The 22,044-nt window shown below is 57.9% G+C and overlaps 1 protein-coding gene and 1 long non-coding RNA gene across 4 annotated transcripts in view; one reads left to right on the top strand and one right to left on the bottom strand.

Annotated features, from left to right (window-relative positions):
- The first annotated feature begins 3,712 nt into the window (after positions 1 to 3,712).
- Positions 3,713 to 22,044, top strand: part of LOC107511041 — a 44,968-nt gene continuing 26,636 nt past the window's right edge. Inside the window, exon 1 of one of the 3 annotated variants that reach the window (XR_001596986.2) lies at positions 3,713 to 3,925. This is a non-coding gene — a long non-coding RNA (uncharacterized LOC107511041). Of the gene's footprint in view, positions 3,926 to 15,435; positions 15,565 to 19,089; positions 19,555 to 22,044 lie in introns of those variants that run through there. The other 2 variants (XR_001596987.2, XR_004951818.1) reach the window with 2 other exon arrangements.
- Positions 9,526 to 20,511, bottom strand: STC2 (stanniocalcin 2). Its single transcript, XM_016145110.2, has 4 exons — positions 20,100 to 20,511; positions 17,905 to 18,047; positions 15,224 to 15,435; positions 9,526 to 10,572 (listed from the first exon to the last, which is right to left on the bottom strand). The coding sequence occupies exons 1-4, from the start codon at positions 20,434 to 20,436 to the stop codon at positions 10,170 to 10,172; spliced, it is 1,095 nt and encodes a 364-aa protein (XP_016000596.2). The 5' UTR covers positions 20,437 to 20,511; the 3' UTR covers positions 9,526 to 10,169.

The following is a 22,044-nucleotide window of genomic DNA, read 5'->3' as shown; positions in this document are numbered from 1 at the left end:
TGTTTGCAGAAGGGTTCCTGCCCGCTGACTGTGTACTCTTTCAGCCCTGCAGAAGGCGACTTCCTAGGAAACAAGGCCTCTTGTCCCACCAGCCCTCCCTGTTGTTTGTCTTGTCTTCAGATGACTCATTGCTTTTTGTGACTTATTGACAGGCCTGATGTGGCCCTGCAGAGAATCTGAAAGCTGTGGGTGGCCGCCCAGCATGCTTGGAGGAGCGCCTGTATCACGGAGGAGAGAATCAGGACTCGGTCTTGGGTCCTGCAGTTATGACCCGGGGGAAGTTACTTACCTGCTGGGGTCCTGTTTTGTTATCCATAGAGGAGGAATCATGATTCCCACCTTTCTGGGCAGTTGTGTGACTTTACCTTTTCACACACTCGTCTAAATGACCTTCCTGGCTTGGGGCTATCTGCAAGGTTGTTGTCATGGAGTCACGTGGCCCTGTGGCAGGTTACTATTATCCGGTGTGTGTCGCCCAGTAACTTAATTCTGAAACGTCAGCTTCTCAGTCTTCCTTCCGTGGGCTCTGCTTCCGGTTCCCAGCTGTGGTGAGAGGCCTGAGGTGGCGGCACTGCTCCCATCAGGTGATTTCTCCCACCTGCCCAGGTGTGAGCTCGGGGCCAATGCAACCTGCGATGCTGGTCAACCAAGCAGAATTGCTCTTCACTTTGCCCGTTGGCAGCTCAGACTATTTCTTTTTGTTTAAATTTTAATTTTTTTTTAAATCAAAATAATACCTACAGAATAGCTAGTTTTAAACACAGGTCTTATTGGCAGAGACATCCCCTCATAGAGCTGTTCAGAATAGAGATTCTTTCTAGCTTCCCTTGCAGCTAGGAATGACCATAGGACTCGATTTTGGCCAATGAGATTTAAGCGTAAGCGTTGTGTTGTAGCTTTGGGGAAATGTCTTGAAAAGACAGCTGGTATGCATTCTTTTTCATCTTTGTCCCTTCTTCCATCCTACTGGCTAGAATGTAGATTTGATGGCTGGTGCTGGAGCAGCCATATTGAACCATAAGGCAATCTTGGAACTAGAGGCTGTGTATGATAAGGCAATGAGAAAAAGGACCCTGACGGAGCCATGAAGCGGTCATCTGCCGTCTCCTCTTGTCCCCTGTTCCCAGTGGCACTGCCTGCTCAGCTGACACCCTGGCCTCTGGTTCCCGGATCCTGGCATGTCTTTATTTTCCATTATTCCCTCATGTTGGTGGAGCACGGTCTTCGGGAGTTTCCTGGAAAAGGATACTTGAGAAGGAACGTTTCTGAGACCTGGCACATTTGGATAATATCTGGACTGTCCTGCCTTTAGCTGATGACCCGACTGCGTGTAGAGTTCCCTCAGAGGCCTGAAGCATGGCAGCTTTGTCTTCTGGCTTCTGAAGCTGCTGTGAGGACGTCTGAGGCCGTATGGATTCTCGGCTCTTTTGCGTAACCTTTTTCTCTGTCTGGAAACTTTTGGGATTTTCTCTCTGTATCTCCAGGAGTTTCAAAATTCCACAGGAATGCATCTCGTTGGGGGTTTTTCGTTCACCATCTTGGGACTTCTTTAGGCCTTTACGGTCTGAAAATCCTCCTTGTCCTTTAGTTCGGTACTAATTTCTTAGATCATTTTTTATCCACCATTTTCTTTGTCCCCTTATTCCGGAACTGCTGGTTAGATGTTAAATCTTCTAGACCGATCTTCTTTCTTATCTTTTCTCTTCCATAATTCATCTCTCTCTAAGGGATTTTTATTTTGTTTTTTTTTCCCAAATTGATCTCCCAGTTGTTTTATTGAATTTTTTTATTTCTCTCTCTTATATTTTAATTTCCCAAAGCTCTTTTTAGGTTTTCTGACCGTTTCTCCTAATATCTCCCTAAGCAAGGGAATGACGGTGCGTGGCTTATTTGCATGCGTGTGGGCAGGAGTCCTGAGTGAAGTGGGTAAGGTGAGGCGACAGGGGCTCGTGGGTGCTGTCGTGAACCGGGACGTGGGCTTGGGATGCGTCCACGTTTTCATTCTTGAAGAGAAGCTGGAAATTTGGGTTTTTGTGGCTTACACGCGCTGGCGACTAATTTCACTTAAAAAAAAAAATCGGCACGTGAGTCAAACAAAACACACTCACAGGCGATATTTGAGCTGCAGGCTACCATTTTTGCGCACCTCTGGTTTTCCAGTTCCTGTCACGTTCACCTCTTATTTGTTTCTCGTCAGACCCCGTGACGCCTCTTCCCAAAGTGCTGATGAGGAGCAGAACCTGTCCCAAGAGCCGAGTGCGGGGCTCGCTTTAAAGGGCTTTTGGGAAAGCGGCTCTCAGGTAGCAGTGCTGGGAAAGGCATAGCCAGCTCGGCCTCCACCTGCCCCTCCTTCGGGTCCCATTGCGGGTCCCATTGCGGGCTACGGGGTACGTAGCCAGCTTGGCCTCCACCTGCCCCTCCTTCGGGTCCCATCGCGGGGTACGGGGTACGTAGCCAGCCAGGCCTCCACCTGCCCCTCCTTCCGGTCCCGTCGCGGGGTTCAGGCTGAGCCCTGTGCTTCCCAGGCAGCTCCCGGCAGCGCTGACCGGGCGGGCAGGGGTCGGTTCCCACCGGACGCGGCGCCTCTGGCGACACCCTTCTCCGGGCTCCCCTTCGTCCCGGCTGAGACGTGCTCAGCGCTGTGCTGTGGTCCCGCCAGCTGCCCACCCTCCCTTCCGCTCTCCCGTCACGGTGCCAGGCCCGCACTGTGCCGCCGCCTCGTCCTGCGGTCCCTCGACTGTGGTCACGGTTCCCCGGCACATCTCTTGCTTCCAGTTCTGCCTCTGCTCCCCCTAACCAACGCCGGCCCTGCAAATACATCCATGCCTCCGGGGGTCTGCGGAGGAGAGCGGATTGGGAAAGGAACCCCAGGACGGCCGTGGCTGGCAGGGAGGGGCCCAGGAGGGCAGCTGGCCCTGTACCTTCTGCACAGCTGCAGCCACCAGGAGGCCAGAGCCCCCTTGTCAGGTGCTGGCCCTGTCTGAATGGCCTAGAGGAATGGCGTCTCTCATGCAACGTGTCTGGGAGGGCTAGGAACTCTCTTCCAGAATGGAGGGGCTGCAGTAAGGGAGCTCTCTCACCAGAGGTGGTGGAGGCCCCCCAGCCCAGCCATGCTTTAGACGGTGCGGGCCGTGGGCTTTGGTCCACTGACCCCTGCTCGGGGTCCCGTATGGGGCCTTGAGCTCCGGGCGCCGCTGGCCTCCCCGCCCTGCATGCTCCCAGGAGGACACACGCCGATGGTCTCCCCAGTGGTGGGAACCTCTAGGTAAACACTGGGAGACTCTTTAAAAGGCTCGCAGGGCCGGCACGCTCCTGGGAGGGGTGACAGCCCCTGGGCCATGCCGCGCCGAACCCTTCTTCCCAACATGCCCTTTTCTAGGAGCGTGACTTGCCGTGGAGTCCCGGCCTGACGGGAGGCAGCACCCCGGCGCGAGCCCAGCGCTTCGCGGGTGGCCCGGGGGCGGGGGGTGCAGCGCCGTGACACGGCGGCTGCCCCCCGTCCTCACAGCTCCCCTCATCACCACGCTCGCTCTCCACCGAATATTTCAAAACGAGACTTTTGCAATCAAGGTCATCCGACCTTGGCTGTCGGAGGGGATGGGGTGGGGCCAACTTCTGCGGAGGAAGCCTCCCTCCACCTCCCGTCCCTCACGCCCCCTGCCCCCCGCTCCCCGCCCCCCAGCTCTGGACGGACCGGAGCGGGGCAGCGGGCAGGGCGGCGGGCACCATGGCCCCTGCTCCCAGCTCCTGTGTGACCGGACGCGCTCCATCTTCAGAATCTCAAGTGCGGAGAAGCTTCCGCACTGCGGGGTCACTTCGACCTTTCTCCTGTCAGCCGTGGGCGCCAGCCCCTGGGACCAAGGGCCTGGCGGGCCCAGGAGACTCTCTCCATTTGCGTGGTGTTATTCTTGGCCCAGAAACCCTGGTGAGCACTCTAGCCTTTTGTAAATTTGCCTCGCTTCCTCCGAGAAGGCGTTTGGACCCCGTCCTGGGGCTGCGTGTCGTTCCTTTGTGCCTTTCATCATTGCGCTTTTAAAAAATACATTTCTCTTCATTTCAGCTGAGTCATTTTCCTCCTCCTCCTCCTTCTCTTCTTCTCGACACTCCCGGGAGCCGGAAGGAGCCCTGTCCCAAATCCTTGGCTCCTCCGGCCCAGTTCTTTTCCAAATGTCAGACTCTTAGGAACGTTGGCACGGAGCGGAGTGGGCTCTGGCCCCGATTCCCTTTCCTTCCCCGTCTCTGTCAGCCTCTGCTTTCCTTTCTCATTAAGAAGGTTTAACACTGGCTTTTCTGTGGGGGCCTCGCCTCGGGGTTTGCGGGCAGCCTGGCAGGGAGGCCCTCTGCTCCCTGCGCGGCCCCGTCGCCGTCTGGCCGAGCGTGCCCCTCGAGACTCATGCCCGGCGAGAGCCAAGGACTCTCCCACGCAGAGGGTCCCACCCAGTCCTCTGTCCTGGCCACGTAAGGTGTCGCTTCTGCCTCGGAGAACTGTCAGGACAGGCGAAGGACGGGGCAGCCGGCTCCTCGTCTGTGCTCTTGGCGTTAGATAGAAGACTCCGAAACGGCCGCCGGCGACTTGGCACTTCGGCTTCCCCAGCGTTTCCTAGCTCGGTCATTCTGTCCTCACCGCCCCTTCGAAGGAAGCGGGGGAGCTGTCAGGGTCCGCGTTTTGTAGCTGGGGGAAACAGGCTGGGAAAATTTAACTAATGTGCCAGGGTCTCAGGGCCGGTCCTGATTTATTTTTTCAGTTATTGTTTAAAGAAAGAGATTTACCCGGTGCGAGACGAGTAAGTGGCTGGGCTGGTATTTCTGTCCATGTCTCCTGAGTCCGAAGTGACAGGCTTCGCGGCGATTTTAATTTTGACACCCACTCGCCGATTCCGTGACGCGTCGATGTCCTCGCAAGGACACAGGACAGTTTGACAAAAGGTTTCCCTCATTTGTTCGTCATTCATTCATTCGCATCGCGCAGTGGCGGGGGCTCGGGGAGAGACAAGACCGTGTGCAAAAGTCACACTCATGGTCTCTGCCCTCATGGTCTCTGCCGAAGAAAACGGTTGTCTCAATCTACTAAGTTTGGGGGATGGATTGTTAACACAGCAATAAGCAACCGAGACGGAATTCGAGGGCCGGGTCGTTCTGCCGGCATGAAGCCCTCTCAGGCGCCCTCAGACCCATGCTGAGTGTTACTCGTGACTCGGGAGGGTGAGCGGGCCGACGGTCCCCGTCCCCTTTCGCCTGCCGCCGCTTTGTACGTGGGCCCTGCCCCTCGATTTTAAGAACCACGAAACATTCTGGAAACTGTCTAATGGAAATCGGAACCAGCTGATTCTCCCCTGCACCTTGGGAACGATTGCCCTGTGTCTGAGAGTTCCTTGGAGGGGCCTTCTCGTCCCTCCCGCGTCCGAGCTCGTCCGGGCAGACCCGAAGTGAGATGGTGTGTGGGTGGGTGCCGACCCCAGGCGCCACTAGGCTGGGATCTGCGGGAGGGCAGGGTCCGTCCCGGTGGGGCCCGTCTTGTCCACAGGCTGAGGTCGTCTTCGCGGCCCTCCCCCGCATCCTCTTGCGGGAGCGGCTCTTCCGTGTGTGTGTTCTTTTTGGGGGGAGGGATAAAAACCGAATTGCTGATACAGGCAGCAACGGGGGACGCCCCGCCCAAGGCACCTATCGCTCTTCTCTGCCCACAAAAAATAACTTCCCCTGAAACCTACTCTCCGGCCAAGGCCTGTCCCCTCCTTGGCAGGGGAGCGGGGCTTTCTTTTCTGTTGACTTTAGAATGAATTCAGATTTCCGCCTTGGGGTTTTGGGGCACGCAGCTCCACTTCCGTAAATCCCAGCGTATTTGGAGGCCTTTCTGCTCTCGTCCTTCTACAGCGTAATCGTGTCCCCGCCGAAGGCTTGGCACCGTCTGGCGGGCGGGGGGTGGCAGCTGTGCGTCTGAACGTGGTGCGTTTGACCCATGTTCTGACACCTGGAGTGGGAGATGCTGAGTCAGATTGGGCGGGGTTGGCGTGCCGTCCCCAGAGCTCGCTGGCCTCGTGACTGGTTCTGGGCATAGTAAGATGCCTCTGAGCCTCAGTTTCTTCGGGTATAAAATGGAACTTACAGATAATGTCTGCAAAGCACCAGGAAGCACCTGGGGCACACGGTAGATCCAGAAGCAACTGCAACCATCTCGATGAGGATGAACCACAACAGAGGTGAAGATTTCGGGGGGGGGGGGGGCCCGGCTTCTCAGACAGGGCTGGCGAGGGGTGGGTTTAGCTCAGAAAGTTCTTGCCATGTGATCACAAAAGCCAGCCGCTCCCCAAAACACTTTCCTCGGTGGCACCCGAGAAGAGCCTTTAAAAAAATTAACCACATGCGCGGCAAAGGGATGAGACTCCAGGATTCTCCTGCTCTCCCTTATCCGAAACGAAATTTGACTCTTTGCAGAGAGGAAAGGCGAGGGCATCGATTTTTCTTTCCGTTCTAAAGCAAAACTCCAGGTGCTATAAATAGAAGAGCTATCATGATGCTTTCTCGAAGCCGCACGTAAAACGGGAATAATGCCGATTGGTTTAAATAAAAAATAAATCGAGTGTGGAGAAGCCGGGCCCGAGGGAGGGCACGCACGTGGGCTCTGAGTCGCCCGTCTGGACTCAAGTCAACACGCCCTCCCAGTGAGGCACACGGTTTGGGACAAGTCGCTGTACCTTTCCATACCTCGGTTCTTCCACCTGTGAAGTGGGATGATAATTCCTGCTCCTTGTGGGACGACGTATGAACCGTGCCTGGTCTAGTGCCTGGCACAGAGGGAAGGTGCCAGGGTCAGTCTAAGGGAGAGCTGGGGGGGAGGTGGTGAGCTTCCCTGCGTGGACCAGGCCACTGAGCCGATATGCTGGTGGCGTCTGCCGAAGGGTCAGTCTGGAAGAACAGGCAGCCAGGCCCCAGGGGAGATTCAAAGGTAAGGGTGGAGAGAGAGAGCTGTGGGGGCCTCGCTAATGGCCACGAGGCTGGGGGTTCCAGGCCCAGTGCATGGAGTTCAGTCTCCTCTTGGCCTGGGTGACTCAGGCGGGGTTTTGGGCCCAGGCTTTCTCCTTCTGATGGAGGAGAGCCCCAGATGGCCTCCTTCACCTGGTCGTCCTCCCTGTAAACTGAATATCCGGCATTTTTAAAAGGACTCACAGCCCACCCTCTCTGCACCTGATGTCCAAAGCGCTCCCAGGCAATAATACTACTCAAGCGGAAGCCATTTATTTAAAACCTTTATCAGTGCTTGGAGGAAAATAACGCCCTGTGACAATGGACAGATCCTGCCGCCTAAATTCGCAACAGAAACAGTTGTCGTGACTTAGCGAGCTCGTGCGGTGCCACTCCTGGGATTGGGCAAGGTTCCTCTTCCTTAGGAAACGGGCCCTGGCAGCATCGTTTCTCCAAGTCGTAGCGAAGCCTTTCACTCCCTTCGAGTTTAAGTTTCTCTCTTTCTGCGTGCATGTGCGTCAAAGCGACCACCACAGTGTTTTCTGTTTGTTTAGTTTTGGGTGTCAGCATTCCCTTAGACTCCGGCCTCTCCTTTCCAGAAGAACAGGGCTATTTATTGATACAAAGGAGCGGTGGTTCAGATCGTCTTGTTAAGATGCAAAGCTGAAAATAAACATCGTATCTTTATTTGGAAATCCACATCCTTCCTCCAAGGCAGGCCCCTGAGGAAATCTGCAGCGAGTGCGGAGCCCGAGTCAAGGCTCTGTTTTTAATGACGGCTTTGCTTACAGTTTAGACGGGACAAGTGCCTCTGCCACCGCTCACGGGAATTTGGACTTGCCCTCAGTTTTGCGCAAAAGAACCTTAGCAATAAACACTACTCTGTACCAGAACGTCAGGGACCAGACCGAAATGCGGTCCACCTGACTTTCGGGAAGAAGCGAACCAGGGGCGTGAAGAATCTACCAGAGATCGGTGGAGGGGTCGCCCCGAACACAGGAAGCGATGTTGTGCCTTGAGGGGAAAACAGTGAGGTAACAAATACAAATGACCACTATTTAGAACAGAAGCGACCCACGGGGACCCGTTTACCCTGAGAGCAGTGTAGAAGTGATGCCTTTCACTCACCCAGCCCGGGAGCCGGCCAACGAATGGACGGCTGACCCAGCAACGCAGGACAATGCCACCGCTTCCGAGGGACGTAAGCACAACGGCCGGCATGTGCCGCAGTGGCCCGTGGCAGGAGACGGCCACGGCTCGCGCTCGGTTCCCATGGCCGGGCCCGACACACCGGTCCACCCCGCTCCCGGCTGGCGCTGGCGGGCGGAGCCGGACGCCTGCTCCAGCTCCTTCCAGGTGCTTCTCCCAGTACTTTGTCGCCCTGGCCCCAACGCCCGAGGGGCGTCTTTCCAGCCCGGGGCAGGAAAGGTGGTGGGGATGACCCTGCGGCCCCACGTCCTGGCCCTGGCGGCGACAAGACGATTTGGGGTATGTGAACACTAGCCGTGTTTTGGGTAAGGATGTTTCTCCAGAGCAAGTCGTTTTTTATGTGAGTAGATAAGTCTGGCTTCTTAATCTCTGGCCTCAGGTCGCTCCGAGCAAGAGCTGGGAACCGATGGAAACAGAGGACGCGTTCTCTTCGGCCGGCCCGCTAGAGCAGGAGTCAGCGATCTCGGCCCCCGAGGCGAGCTGGGTGCCTGAGGTGTGAAAGGGTCCCGGCTCGGGGCCACGCCTGTTTGTTATGTGCTGTCTATGGCTGTCTGCTTTTGTGCTACGACGGCAGAGTCCAGAGTCTGGTCGCTGTGACCCTGTGACGTGCCAAACTGAAAACCGCACATTTACTCTCCGGAAGACCTCGCTGACCCTGCTCTGGAGGAGACCTGGCCCAGAACCCTCGTCCCCCGGCCCTCCTCGCGATCCCGGGCTCCTAGCTGAGTGTTGGCTATAAGAAAGAAGAACCTTTAATTTGATACTGATTAGGAGAGAAAAGAAAAGGCCTGCGTCGGAAACGGTGTCAGTAACGGGAAGAATCCTCCGCTGACAGACACCCCATCACCCCCCTCCCCGCCCGTAGTGTTGGCTCCGTCTCTCCTCCCCGCCTCCCTCTCCTCCACTGACTCCTGGTTGCTAAATGTCCTGTCCAGAGCTGAAACATCCCGCCCCTCGGCGATTTCCAGCCGTGTGTTCCCTCCATGTATGTGAAAGGCCGGCGTTCGCGGATGGGAATTCCCAGCGGCCTTCCTCCTCGCGACCCCTGTCCATCCTCCAGCGTGGCGAAGGTGGCTTTGCGAGCTGGCCTCCTGGAATCCCGGTGACCCTGTGCTTCAGCGACCTTGGTCGAGGCGAGATGATGAGCCGCCCAGGGGTCTGTCAGGCATCCACTTGGCACGTGCGCCTTCCCCCGGGGGTGGGGTTCGCCCCATGTGGCTCCGAGCCCGTGCCAGGCAGTACAGAATTCCTTTTAAGATAACACTTAAAAAAAAAAAAAAAAGTTCAGCCCTCAAAGATATACTGTTTTTGTTTGTTTTTCTTCTGAGAAAAACAGAGGAAAAATGACTCAGTTGCTTTGTTTGAAAGCCATTTATTTAGATGACAGATATATAGATGGAACTGGATAAATAGTAAAGTGAAACCAAGAAATGAAGCAGTGGTTAAAATACAAACACAGGGGACCCACTCCCTGGGACAGGGTGCCCCGGACAGAACAACGGCTCAGAAGTGACACTTAGCAAACCCCCCCGCCCCGCCCCCCACCAAGCAGCTCCAAACCTCAAGAAAGCAAATTTCTGTCTGGCATCAAGCACCCACAAGCCCCCGCTTCCTCTCTCCCTGCTCCTGCCCCGGAAGCTGCGGGGCAGGCCCATCGCCAGGCCCTGCTGCCCCCCCACCCTCCCCCCACCGCCGGCCCACGGTCCCCCCAGCAGAGGAGACCGTGGGCCGCCGCCCAGTGGCTCCACGGACGGACAGAAAACAGAGTTGCAAGGAGGTGTGAGCGTGGTGCCCGCCGGGCCCAGCCGGGCCCGCGCCGCTGCCCAGAAGGGCCCCGCCTCCCCTGCGTGCATTTGCTAACAGACGCCCTAATCGAGTCCGCGATCCCCACCAAATCCTGCGTGTGACATCCCCCCTCTTTAATGGCAAATGTTTTGGAGTGTCCATAGGAAAGAAAATGGACAGCGTGGAGGAAAGATTCCCTGGGCAGGCCTTCCCTTTCACCTCCGGATGTCGGAAAACTCCGACCGGTCGTCCTCCCACTCACTGCTTCTGGAGGTGCCCTGGGCCCTGCGGCCGGCCGCCACGCCCTGGACGTGGGCGTTCGGGTGGCTCCTGCTGCCTCGCTCGCCCTTGGCCACCCGGCCGGTCTCCCTGCTGCTGGGCTCTGAGACGTGGTGACCTGCTTCCCCGGGGCTGGTCTTGGAGACCCTGGCTCTGTCCACCTGCAGCTGCTGCTTGGGGGCCGCCGTGGTGGGCTTCTGCATGGCCGAGGTGCAGAAGCTCAGGATGGAGCAGAGGCTCCCCCAGCTCTGCTCGCACTGAGTCTGCACGCTGTGGGTGATGGCCTCCCTCACGTCCTCCCCGCAGGTCAACAGCAGGTTCACGAGATCCATGTACGGCCTGGAGGTTGAGAGGAGAGAGAGGCGCTGAGCACGGAGCTGGTCCCGCACGGGCCTCAGGGCAGGGACCGCACCAGGAAGGAGAGAGGTCGGAAAGCCAGGGCCGGGCGGTCTGGAATTGCTTCCAGCCTTTACCCGTGTTCCGTGGGATGAGAGCCAGCTGCGGGGCGGGCCCATCGCCAGGCCCACCCTAAGGAAAAGGGCCCGTGACAATTCGTGGGTGCCTATGAGAAAGGAAGAGCTCTGGGGATTGGGGTGAGGATGTCAGCTCGGCAGCTGTGCAAACGGCGTGGAGGATGGAAGGGCCCGGGCGTGTCTGGGGTGGGCCTCGAACCCCACGCGTGGTGTTGCTAGGATGGGCTGGCTGGCTTTGCGCTCGGCGACACCCTCCCAGGCAAGTCTCCTCTAAGCAGGGCCCCCGCGAAACCGTCCCCAGGTCTGAGATGGCCCCTGGTTTCGGCTCGCGACGAAGAAGCGTGTTTGGGGAGGCTTCTGGCTGCGTTTCCCTCTGCACCTGGCGGGGTCTGGAATAGGGAGAGAGGGAGGACACCTCCCTGGGACCGTCACGTCTCACGGAGTGCATCTTTGTTGGTAGTGGGTGCCGAGGAATGGGGTGGCTGTCAAAGCATCTGTCCTTCAACCTGGGCTCCCCTAGAACTGGAGGTGAGGGCCGGCCGCGAGGGGCCTGTGTGTTTGGGATGAGAGCCAGCTGCCTGTGAAATAAAGGTGCTCGGTTCCAGAGGGGAGGGCCAGTTTCTAGGACCATTCCAGCCGCCCTGGGCCCTCAGACAAAGTGCTGGAGGAAGGGCCGCACTGTGCAGACCTCCTCCTGGGCATGCGAGGTGTGTGCAGAAGGTGGGAGCCGCCCGCCTGCATTCTACATTCATGGGCCCATCTGGGAGGCGGTGTCCCCAGCACTAGGCTCTCTTAGCCCGCTCACGAAGACTTTCTTACATCTCGCTGGCCTTTTAACATCCCCAAGTGGGGTCTGGGATGTTTCACGGGGCTAACTAACCAGCATTCTTAAGCAGATCTCAGCTAGTAGAGTTTCTGGATCTATCTGACCATGAGCATGGGCAGAGAAATCGCTGTGGAATGGGCGATCACATCTAAGGAGCAAGACTCTGCCTCTGCGAGCCTGGAGCACCTGGTTCTTTGCAAATTGGCGGTGGTTTGCTAGGCAGGAAGAGCAGATTGTGGTTTAAGACTTTTAGGAAGTAGTTCACTGCCATTTTTATGAATTGGCCCTCAAGACGTCATTGAGCGAGCTGTTCTCATTGCACAGATGTCAGAATGGATTCAGTGGATTCAAGGTGTGGCGAAGGTGGCTTTCGGAAGCTTCGGGGCTGGGCTGAGAGCGGAGGCGGGGAGGCTCTGGCTGCTAGGCCAGACTTTTAAGGCCAACCGGATGCCTCTGGAGTCTGCCAGTCTGTGCACGGCCGACGGGCAGGCCCCCGACGATGACGAGGGCAGCGTTGACACCCGTCTTCATGGGCGAAGAGGAGGACGGGGTGCCACACAATGGAGATGCTCCGTCCCCGCTCGTTCCCTTCCACCGTTTGAACACTGGCACCTGACTGCCGCGGGCGGTGCAGGGGTGCGTGTATCTGCTGCTTTCTGGGGCCGGATGAGCAAGTTGCGGGGGCTGAGACTCTGTCTTTGGGGAGCACTACACTGAAGCTCATCTTCACGTTTCTTTCCCCAGAGTAAGGGGAGGGGGGGTGCTCTCATGCTGCCTGCTGGCCTCCTTCGCCAGGCTGGTCTGCCTGCCGGGCGAGCTCTCAGACCCGGGGGGGACTGAGAAGGCTGGATCCGAGCCCATGCTCTTTTGCCCCTGGCCCTCCCCCCGGAGGACAGAGCCGGGGACTGCCGTCGGGGGGGTGTGTTAATTTAAGCCCTGTCCCGAGCTGGCCTGGTGCCTTCTCAGGCTGCGAGCTCAGAGCTCAGCCCGTGTCTAATGACAAAGCCCAGCTCTCTCGACCGGGTGTCAGCAAGGCTAAAGGAGTTTTAAAAACACTTGGGAGGGGACGTGCCTGGGGACTGCCAGCACCCAGTGACAGGGCGTGCGGGGGGCCGAGGTGGTGGATGTGGAGACAGAGGGGCGGGAAGGGGTGAGGGGAGCAGAGGGAACCACTTTAACTGAACGTGAGCATGTCTGCGGGTGGATGGGGATAAGCAATGGGGCGACGTGAGTTCTGGGGGGACTGTGGTTTCGGTTCTCATTTTCTCGCCTGCGACCAACGCTGCACAGTCTTGAATGATCTCATGGACGTTTGGGGCCTGACAAGATCCTTTGTACCAACATCAGTTAAGACAGTTAAACACACACACACACACACACACACACACACACACACACACACACACAAAACCTTAGTCGATTCAGCTTGAAGATCACAGCGGAGTCTGGAGTCCCGGGCCTCAGAAGGGGAGGGCGTGGGGCTTTGCGGGGGGCTGGGATTAGGTGGGACCTGCTGCCAGAGGTGCTGGCTTAGCAGGAGGCCGGAGGACATGGGTGCAGCCTCAGCAAGTTAAAAGACGCCCAGGCTTCTCTTCCGGGGGGCACCTGCATTTCTAGAGCGGGCTGGGGTGGGGGGCGATGTGTTTGTTCTAAATGATGGCAGGGCCCTTTGGAAGTGAGGGTCCCATGGCCCCACGGGCCATGTCTCCAGGGAGGAGACACCAGAGAGCTACAGGGATTTACTGCCTCCGAAATTCAGGGGAGATTCAAACCCTCTAGTTCACGGAAAGACCTTCCTCTAAAAAGGCAGTCGGTCTCCTCGGCTCCGGGAATATATTATTGACACACAAACTAGCACCCCACCGCCTACTCTCGAGGCTCGCACGCTGTCTCTCATAGGCGAATGTGGGTTTGGGATGAATGCATTTCATGAATTTCTCTGCATTACGCAATTCGCCTCTCCCAGGAGCACCTTGAAGGAAAGGCCTTTCACAGCACCCTCCTCGTGGAGTGGGGACGCATTTGAGCAAAGGGACCAACCCTTGCCGTGTCTGGGGACCAATGAGCCTTTCTCAGATCTAGTGGGCAGAGAGAATAACCCATAAAAGCAAGAAGGTTTGGGGTCTGTCATTGACACCTGGCTCCGGTCATGCGCCTCACCAGTTCCCAAGTTGGAAGGTAGGAATCAAACCTGCGGAGGGAGGTTCTTTAACCGTGTAGCTTTGTTTCCCTCCTGAACCGGGAGAGTGACCTCTGCCTTTCAGTGCTATTAAATGACCGTTGAGATGATCCAGGGAAAGTTCTGGCTAAGGGCCTGGTTCACCCGAAAAACAAAAAAACGATAGCTATTACTATAGCTGTTGTCTGCGCTGTCGTTGCTTCGTTTTTTTACAGGCATTTGGAAGAATAAAAAATGTTTTATCAAGCATCAGTGTCGCGCAGGGAAGAGGCGACGTTATTTTTCTCTTGTGAAGAGCTGCCCGCAGAGATTCACGGCGGATCTCATGATTCTATCACTGCCCCGGGCGGGGGTGGGGGAAGGGGGGCTGCTTGATCCCTAAGAGCCTCTTGACCAAGTGGAAAGCGGCGGGAGGTGCTTGTCGTCCCCCACCATCTAAGCGGCAAGGGTGAGGTGGGGGGAGCGGCCTGCCAAGTGACACAGCTGGGGCGGGGGGAGGCCTTGGCACGAACGGAGGAGCCAGAGATCGCAAAATTATACTGTTTGCCCCATGAGTCCCTTGGTGCCACTGAGCTGGCAATGACTTGTCCCGGGCTGCTTAGCTAGCATCTTGCTCTCTGCCCTAAGCCTCTGAGGAAGGAGTCATCGTGACCTTCATTGTGACCGCGCTTCCTGCTGGGAGCAGCTGTGCACCCACAGGCTTCACCCATGCCAAATCTAGGGTTCTATTGATAGCATGCTTTTTAAGGAAGGAGATGCTATCCTGGGTTTATTACTGGATTTCAAGTCTTTCTAAGTAAGTTCCTAGTCCCTCCCCTTTGACATCAAGGTGTTCAGCCGATTAAGGTTTCTGCCATTTGCCTTGCGTTTTCCTGGGGAGGGGAATCGGACCCATTAGGAAGAGGGAGGGTTTACAGAGGCGGGACAAAAGCTATGGGTCTCGGTGTCTGGCCTCAGACAGTGCACATTCTGGAGCCGACGGCCTGGCTCTGAGCCTGGCTTTGCCTCTGTCTGTGACCTTCACCTGCTCAGGGGATCTCAGTTCTCTCGCCTGTAAAACGGAGATGAGACCGGCACCCACGACAGGGCCGTTGGGAGGGTCAGGCGAACAATTCACAGAGAGCGCTGGGGACCAGGCTGGGCACCTGGCAAATGCTGGACAGAACTTATCTGTTCTCAGCGGTCTCGGGGTACCTACAGAGCTCCTGGGAATACTCAGGGAACGCTCGGGACCCTGGCCAAGGAGAAGACGAAGAGTGTTTCTGAATCCTACATATTTCATGCTTAGTAAGAAAATTTCCTGTTTCTATTGCTTATGGTTTTGAAACCGGTGGTGGAAACTTCTTTTGCTTTTCCTGAAGGTCAGCAGGAAAGGCACTCCCAGGGAAGCCTGTGCAGCGTTCTGAAGTAAAATGTGACCTCCCCCCATTCGACAAGCCCCTCCAGCCCCTGCAGGCCGGCACCCCTCACCCCCGCCCCCCCGCCCCGGACACCAGCCCTGGCGGCACTTACTCCTGCAGCAGTAAGTCCTTGAAGTGAATCATCTCGACCATCACTCGGGTGTTGTCCTGGGCCGCGGAGCACACATTGTGTCGGAGGTAGCATTCCCGCTGCAGCTGGAGCACCATTTCCTTGATGGCCGGGCACTTCCGGCTTATGCAGCCAAATCTATGTCGCAGAGCGTGGGCCTTGCACTTCAAGGCTTCTTTGATGAATGACTTGCCCTGAGGACAGAGGAGGGAGACAGAGGCCGAGAGGGACGGTCTTTGTCACACGCTCAAGACATTCACGGGGGCTTCTGCAGGAGCTTTCTGACACCCCAAGGTCCCCCCTCGGACCCGATGTCCTTGCAGGTAGGTGACAAGCTGATGCTACATCAGGAGGTGCGTCCAGAGTGATGTGATACCTCTTGGCACCTGGCCAACGAGGATGTCGAGGCTGTCGCTTGGGGAGGCTCACAAATCTGCCTCCTCCCTCCCTGGCTGTCCTGCTAGTGTGGCCTGTGCTGGGGCTTCTGTCTATCCGTGGCTGTCTGTCCTCGGGCCAGCTCATGTTGGCTGTTTGGTGGCAACTTTTTTGAAACCCAAGGGGACTTTGGCCGGATGGAAATCCAGAACGCCTTGGTGGTTCCCGGCGAGAGTTTTTCCCCAGTGGAAGGTGCCCGCGCTTGTGCAAATCTCAATCTTTCCTTGTCCCTCTGGGTCCAAGAGCGAGGTCAAGACAGGCCGCTAACTGACTCCCACCGCCATTCCCACTCCCTCGCCCCCCCACTGGCTCCTCCTGTCCTTTAAGGGGGAGCATTCTTTTCCTTTTTGAAAACGATTCAACTCCTTTAAACTATTAGGATTACTGCCTCTCAAAGGCCCGCCTGGCACACCGCCTGGCAGCATCTGGAGTCTGAACTGCCCCACTGCCAGCCCCTCCCCCGTGCCCTGCCCCTGAGTGGCCCAGGCATACATCTGGCCCACAGTTCTCTTTCCTGGCAACCCCTCCAGATTGCTCTTACCCTGGGAAGGAGGCGGCTTTTGGGAGCAGGGAGGTGCACTCGGCAGTCAGCTCCCTCAACGACCTCTGGGGGCGGGAGGCATTGTGGGCTACTTACCCGGGATCCCCGCACCCCCCCCCCCCATGACTATAGGAACAAGCCGTCCCTGGAGAGGTCACCCTTCTGTATTTAGACAGGACAGGAAGGAACAGAGTTGAGAAAGTAAAAGGGTTCAGGTTGGGAGTGGGAGGCTAGCCAACACATTTAGTTTGGTTTTCTTCTTTAGAAGCAATCGAAATGTCTACAGATAGCGTCTGGTCGCTAGCCCCCTCCGCCCCGTGCCCCTTGATGACCCAGTGGGAGCCACATAGGATGGAAGGTTGCGTGTGCCAGTTTATTAAGCAGCTGTGCACCGAGAACCAACTCGAAAGGGATGCTTCTAACTCGAGAACGCACTCCTGTTGGTTGAGAAAGAGAGAGGTACGTGTATGTGAGGGCCGTGGCAGTCTGTTCTGGGTATTCCTCCCTGACATCCGGTGGGACTGCCCCGAAATACACCCCTTGCCTCGGATTTCCCATTACGTCTCCTAATTCCAGTTCGTCCAGAAGGGACGCCTTCGTAGGAGGTCTCAAGGAGTTCGAACGCGCTACCTCTTCCCTGTCCTGGTTTCGGCCTCCCCTCCTGCCACCCCACGTCCTCTGCAGGCCAGGCTGCCAGCCCCCGTCACATCCCGTCCTGGCTCCCAGGCCTCGCTTTGTCGGGCTCGCTACTGGATGCCAGTCCACGGTGACTGGCGACGTTCATAAATCACCCCTAAACTGTTGGCCTCATCCATATGTTCTCGTTGCTCTCCAATAAGATGGGAGAGGAAGTTCGCAAACTAGAATACGGGGTCTGCAGGGTGCATGTGTAGGCTGGGGAGGCCACGAAGGGGCGCCTCCGGCCGCATGCCATCTGAAATGTGTTTGGACGGCTGGTGCCGGAGCCATCTGATTGCTCGTTGGGTTCTCTGCCTGTGCCACGTAGCAGCTGGGGCCCCGAAGTGGGTCACGCCCGACTATGTTTATTATATAGAGCAAAAGAAAAGTGTAGAAATGTGGGACTCCTTCAAAGGCTTGACTTTTCAGTTTGGGAGAGGAGGGTTAGAGAAGTCCGCCCTTCTGGAGGCCTGGAAGGACCCAAGTTGACTGCCCACGCACCCGCTAGGGGAAGACACGTGTCTCTGAATTTCGTGTGATTTATTCTTGCCTATGAGGTGAACGCAGCAAAATAGCTTTTCGAATGTATAATTGGGGTCCCTGCCCTTCCCCCCTCAACCCACTGTTTGGAATGTCATGGAGACCTGATTCTGGGTGGCCAGACATAAGATGTCCCCTTTACAAGATATCTATCATGACTTTTGTCTTCTTGGCTAAGAACCCTCAGATAATTGTTCAACTTGGTCTCCAACCCGCTTTGCCCGTGTAGATACAACCTAGGAGTAGAGAAGGATTTAGCCTACAGGACAGCTCCAGAGAGCAGATCTTAGGAGGGAGAGGGTGAGGAGGCCCTGGGCCCCCTGCTGCACACCTGGAATGTCTCTTGCAAAGCCTTAAAACAATCTAGGAAGGTGAGCTAAGGGACTCTTAGTTAAGGAGTCTTTCCAGCGGACATGTCAATCACACTGTGATAACCCAAAACATTCTCTGTGCTCTGTGTGGTTTTTACCTGGGAATCGAATTTTCCAGCGTTGTGCAGAAAGGTCATGCAAATTCCATGTAAGCCCCGAATCTCACAGGAGTTGTTCTCGAAACATTCGAACACGCCACAGCCCACATCGCCAGCACTGACCAAACAGTGTTGGATTTCCGCTACAACGGGAAGGATACACGAATGTATATAAAATTCTCAGCCATGCTGGGGAATGCGGAGAGATTGGTTGCAATGAAAGTAATGATTAAAAGAAAATTTAACGGAAAAAAAAAAGTTAGAATGATTATTTCAGGACCTCAAAAGCCAGGGAAAGGAAATTTCATCATTTCATCTACTTACGAAAAATAGCAGCATTTGTAAAATATTTCTATATAAAAAAAAATCGGCCAAACCTGCGTTACAAAACATCACAGCCAGGAGTTAGGTCTGAGCACCCCATTTTTCATTCTTCCCATCTTATTCAAGTATTTGTGGGAACCCTTAGCCTGAGAACAGAAGATAATTCAGCTTTCTAAACCCACAGACAAAAATAAGATGTGAAATTATTAGCTTGCCCTCCGCCTTCTGCACTGCATCAATGAAATACCCTTCTCTACTTGGAACTTGAAGCTGCTGCTATTAAATCACAGCCATTTCCTTCCTGACCCCCAAAGGAGAGCGTCCGAAAAGCAGTTTCAATTCAGCTTCATGATTCAACACCTAAAAATCAAAACAAAATTCCTATTAAGGCAGAACCTCCAAACCATCCGCATTAAAAATACCGGGCTAGGAGAGCTGCGGTTTGAGTCTGAGGGGGGCCAGCCTGCGGAAACACAGCCGTGGCAGTTAGAGGCTCCTTTTAAACAGAGATCCGGTGTGCGATGTCGCTTAATCCTCTAGAATGCCCGCGACCGGGGGGTTCGCCGCGCTCCTTTGCAGGCCGTGGCCCTGACCCGTCTCTAAAGGACAGACCAAGAGTGTGAACCGTCAGGCTGCCGTGTGCAAAGCCTCTCTTCCTTCCCTCCCCCCTTCCCAATTCCCTGACTTCAACCGACCACAAAATTACATCAGAAAACTATATTTTGGAAGAAGGGCGGGGTCGGAGGGGATAATCCGCATTCGGGTTAAATCTGCCGAGAGAATGTATTTGTTGAGGGTCACTTCACTACCGAGAATCGAGAATCGCGTTCAATTCTCGGGGAAAGGGCCGGACGGGGGGAAGGGAGGGCGAGGGTCCTGGGAGGAGCGCGGGGCGGGCACCCGCGTTCGGAGGCGGGGGGCGCCCAGAGGGTCCCATGCGCGACCCCGGCGCGCCGGGCAGGAGCGCGCAGAGCCGTGATCCCCGCTCGCTCGGGGCGTCCGTGTCCCGCACTCGCGCATTGCTGCTTTCGCGGCGAGAGCACGCACGCCGCCGCCGCCGGGGTCGCAGGTCCCTTAAATAAAGAGGGGGAGGGGGGGTGGGCGCGCGGCACGCGCTCAGAGCCAAGGAACTGTAGGCAGGTTTTCTTTCTCTCCACGGAGCTGGGGAAAGGGCCAGCCCCGTGCCCCGCACGCCCAGCTCTGCTCGGCAGCTCGCGGGTGAGCGGAGAGCCGGCTGAGCAGGGGCGGCGCACTGTTGGGCCGTTGTCACCATTTCTTCGCTTGCTGACCCGCTCTGGAGCGGGAGACGGCGGCCGCACCGCAGAGGTACGCTTTGCGCCCGCCACCCCCCCACCCCCACCCCAGGGGAATGTTCACCGTGCAGTCAGGCTCGCCAACAAAGTTCTCGGGGGTCTGGCATCTTTTGAGGAGGAGGAGAATTGGTCCCGCCGCGGCCGGCCGGCGGGGAGAAGTTCTCCCGGTACAGGGCGCAGCCCTGCGCCGAGGACGCGCCGCGCCTCCCGCGGGGCAGGCCAGGATGGAGCGGGAAGCTTTGCACCGCACCGGGGACTCCGGGGCCGTCGCGGGCCGCGTCAGGCGCCCCCTCGTTTACCCTCGGCCCCGGGGAGAACAGCAACAAGTCCTGCCCCGGCTCTTTCATCACCCCTCCGGCACGTGCGGATTCCCCGCGCGCACAGCCCGGCGCGGCCGTCGCCTCGCCTCGCGCTCTCCTTCGCACATCCCGCGCCACCCCAAGAGTTCACGCGGCCCTAGGCGCGCGCCCAGTTGCGGTCGAGGCGCCCGGGGCGCTCCGTAGGGGTGCCCGGGGTCGCCGCCCAGGAGCTCCCCGCCGCAGGGGCGCACGCACTTACCTGTATTCTGCAGGGACAGGCGGCCTTTCTGCTGCGAGCTCCTTTCTTGGAAACCCTCGGGCGGGCTGGTGGCGTCGGTCCCTCGCGCTAAGTCGAGGATGGTCCACACCAAAGCCAGGGTCATGAACTGACTCAGCCGCTCGGCACACATGGTTCTCGGTGTAAGCCTCCCGCCCCGAGCCCCGGAACCTTTGTGCTCCCCTCCCCCCTTCCTCCTACTCGGCCGCCGCTTCGCCGCCTCCTCCCACTCCTCGTCGCTCGCCTCTGCTCTGCTCCTCACGGCGGCCGCTGGGATAAGAGGTTGCCCAGCGCCCTCCCGTAGCTCTCCCGAGAGCATGTGACCAGGCCGTTAGCAGCGCCGCGAGTGCGGGGCAGCGGCAGGGACGGTGCCTCAAATATCCCTGGAAGCTCTGGTGTCACTTGAATGAAGGAGTCAAGCAGGTGTTGTCCCGGCGGCTGGACCAATCCGAGACCCTGGCCCGTTTGACAACACGGCCGGGAGGCGGGGCCTGCGCGCAACTCGTATGCGAGGAAGCCGCGCGCCGCGGGGCGCGCTGACCAACTTGGCGACCCGGTGGCGGCCACGCGTTGGCATGCGTGTGTGTGTGTGTGTGTGCGCGCGCGCGCGTGTGCGGGGGCTCCGGGGCAATGGCTGACAGACTTAAAACGTAAAAGCGAATCCCAGCTCGGGCTGCAGCTACAGCGAGGCGAGAGGCGACAGTCTCCGCTGGGGCAGCGGCCCCCGGGGCCTTGGCTCGCATCGTGGCCGCATCAGGCTGGGACAGTTTCCTCTTTCCGCCCTCTGGAATTCGGGGAGAGCCCCGGCCCCGAGGCCTGGACAGGTTGGAGGCGTTTCCTGGGCACAGTGATGCCGCGGGCAAATTGAGCACACGTGGGAATGCCTGGCGTCGTGACACTTTGCATTAAAAAACCCTCAGACTATGCATGACGGGAGCAGACGCACTATAGGACTTCTGCCTTTATTTTTGCCCGTCTTTGGCGGGCCTCGCAACCCCTAGAGTGCTAGTTTCTCGCCCCTCTCCCAAAGCTGACGGCTCTCGGGCCGACTGCAGGGATCCAGGTGGTCCAGTCGGGACTTGCGTGGTTTCCAGGCGGCCCGCCGCGGAGGCCGGAGCTTGAAAGGCAACTTTGCGCGTCTCAGACCCGCTCTCGCATTCTCCCCCGAGCGCCACCCTAGCCACCCACTCCGGGATGCCTTTACTCTCCAGCCAGCGGAGGCCAATGGTTGAGTAATCCCACCCCCCAAGCAGAACCCGAGGAAATTCTCCCCATCTTTCCTCCTTTCTTGTTGGAGCGCCCTCCCTCCCGAAGCATGGCCGGGGCTGGCCCGCCGAAGCCGGGAGAAAGTTGGGCGCCCCTTCCCCCCGCTGTGTGTGTACGTGTGCACGCTCACGTCTCCCCGGCGCCTGGGCCGGGGACAGGAACTGCTCCGGGCACCTCAGTCCGACGGCGCAGCTCTGGGGTCTAGCAGGGCTGGGGGAGGGCGGGGACGCAGCGCGGCGGCTGTGCGCCCCGCCGCACGTACCCCGGGGAGACGCGCCCTCGCCCCTCCCCCTCCGCCTCCACCCTCCTGCCGGAGAACAGGTGAGCCGGGGTAGCAGCTGCCGCCCCCCCTACCCCGCCCGGCTCCCAGCCCGCGCCTTCTGCGGTAATGTGCTGGGGAGGTTTCATCACCCAGTGCCCGCGGCGACGCGGCCCTGGGTCTCCGCGGCGGGATGCACTGCGCGCCTCGTTGGGGCTGCCATGTGACACTGTTGGGGGAGGGGGTGCGGAGACGCACCGGCCGGGTCATCTTCCGGCGGCCATTTGGCCTCCAGAGGCTCCCTCCCAGGGTCCCCGGTACACTGGGGCGTAGGAGAGGCCCAGCAGGAGGGCGGGGGGGGGTGTTGCGGGGAGGAGGAGCGGCTGGGTGGTCGCTGTTGGC

This window comes from Rousettus aegyptiacus, unplaced genomic scaffold (assembly GCF_014176215.1).
Source record: "Rousettus aegyptiacus isolate mRouAeg1 unplaced genomic scaffold, mRouAeg1.p scaffold_m13_p_7, whole genome shotgun sequence".
Taxonomy (NCBI): Eukaryota; Metazoa; Chordata; class Mammalia; order Chiroptera; family Pteropodidae; genus Rousettus; species Rousettus aegyptiacus.
Note: the sequence above shows the minus strand (reverse complement) of the source record. Positions and strands in the feature narration are given on the sequence as shown.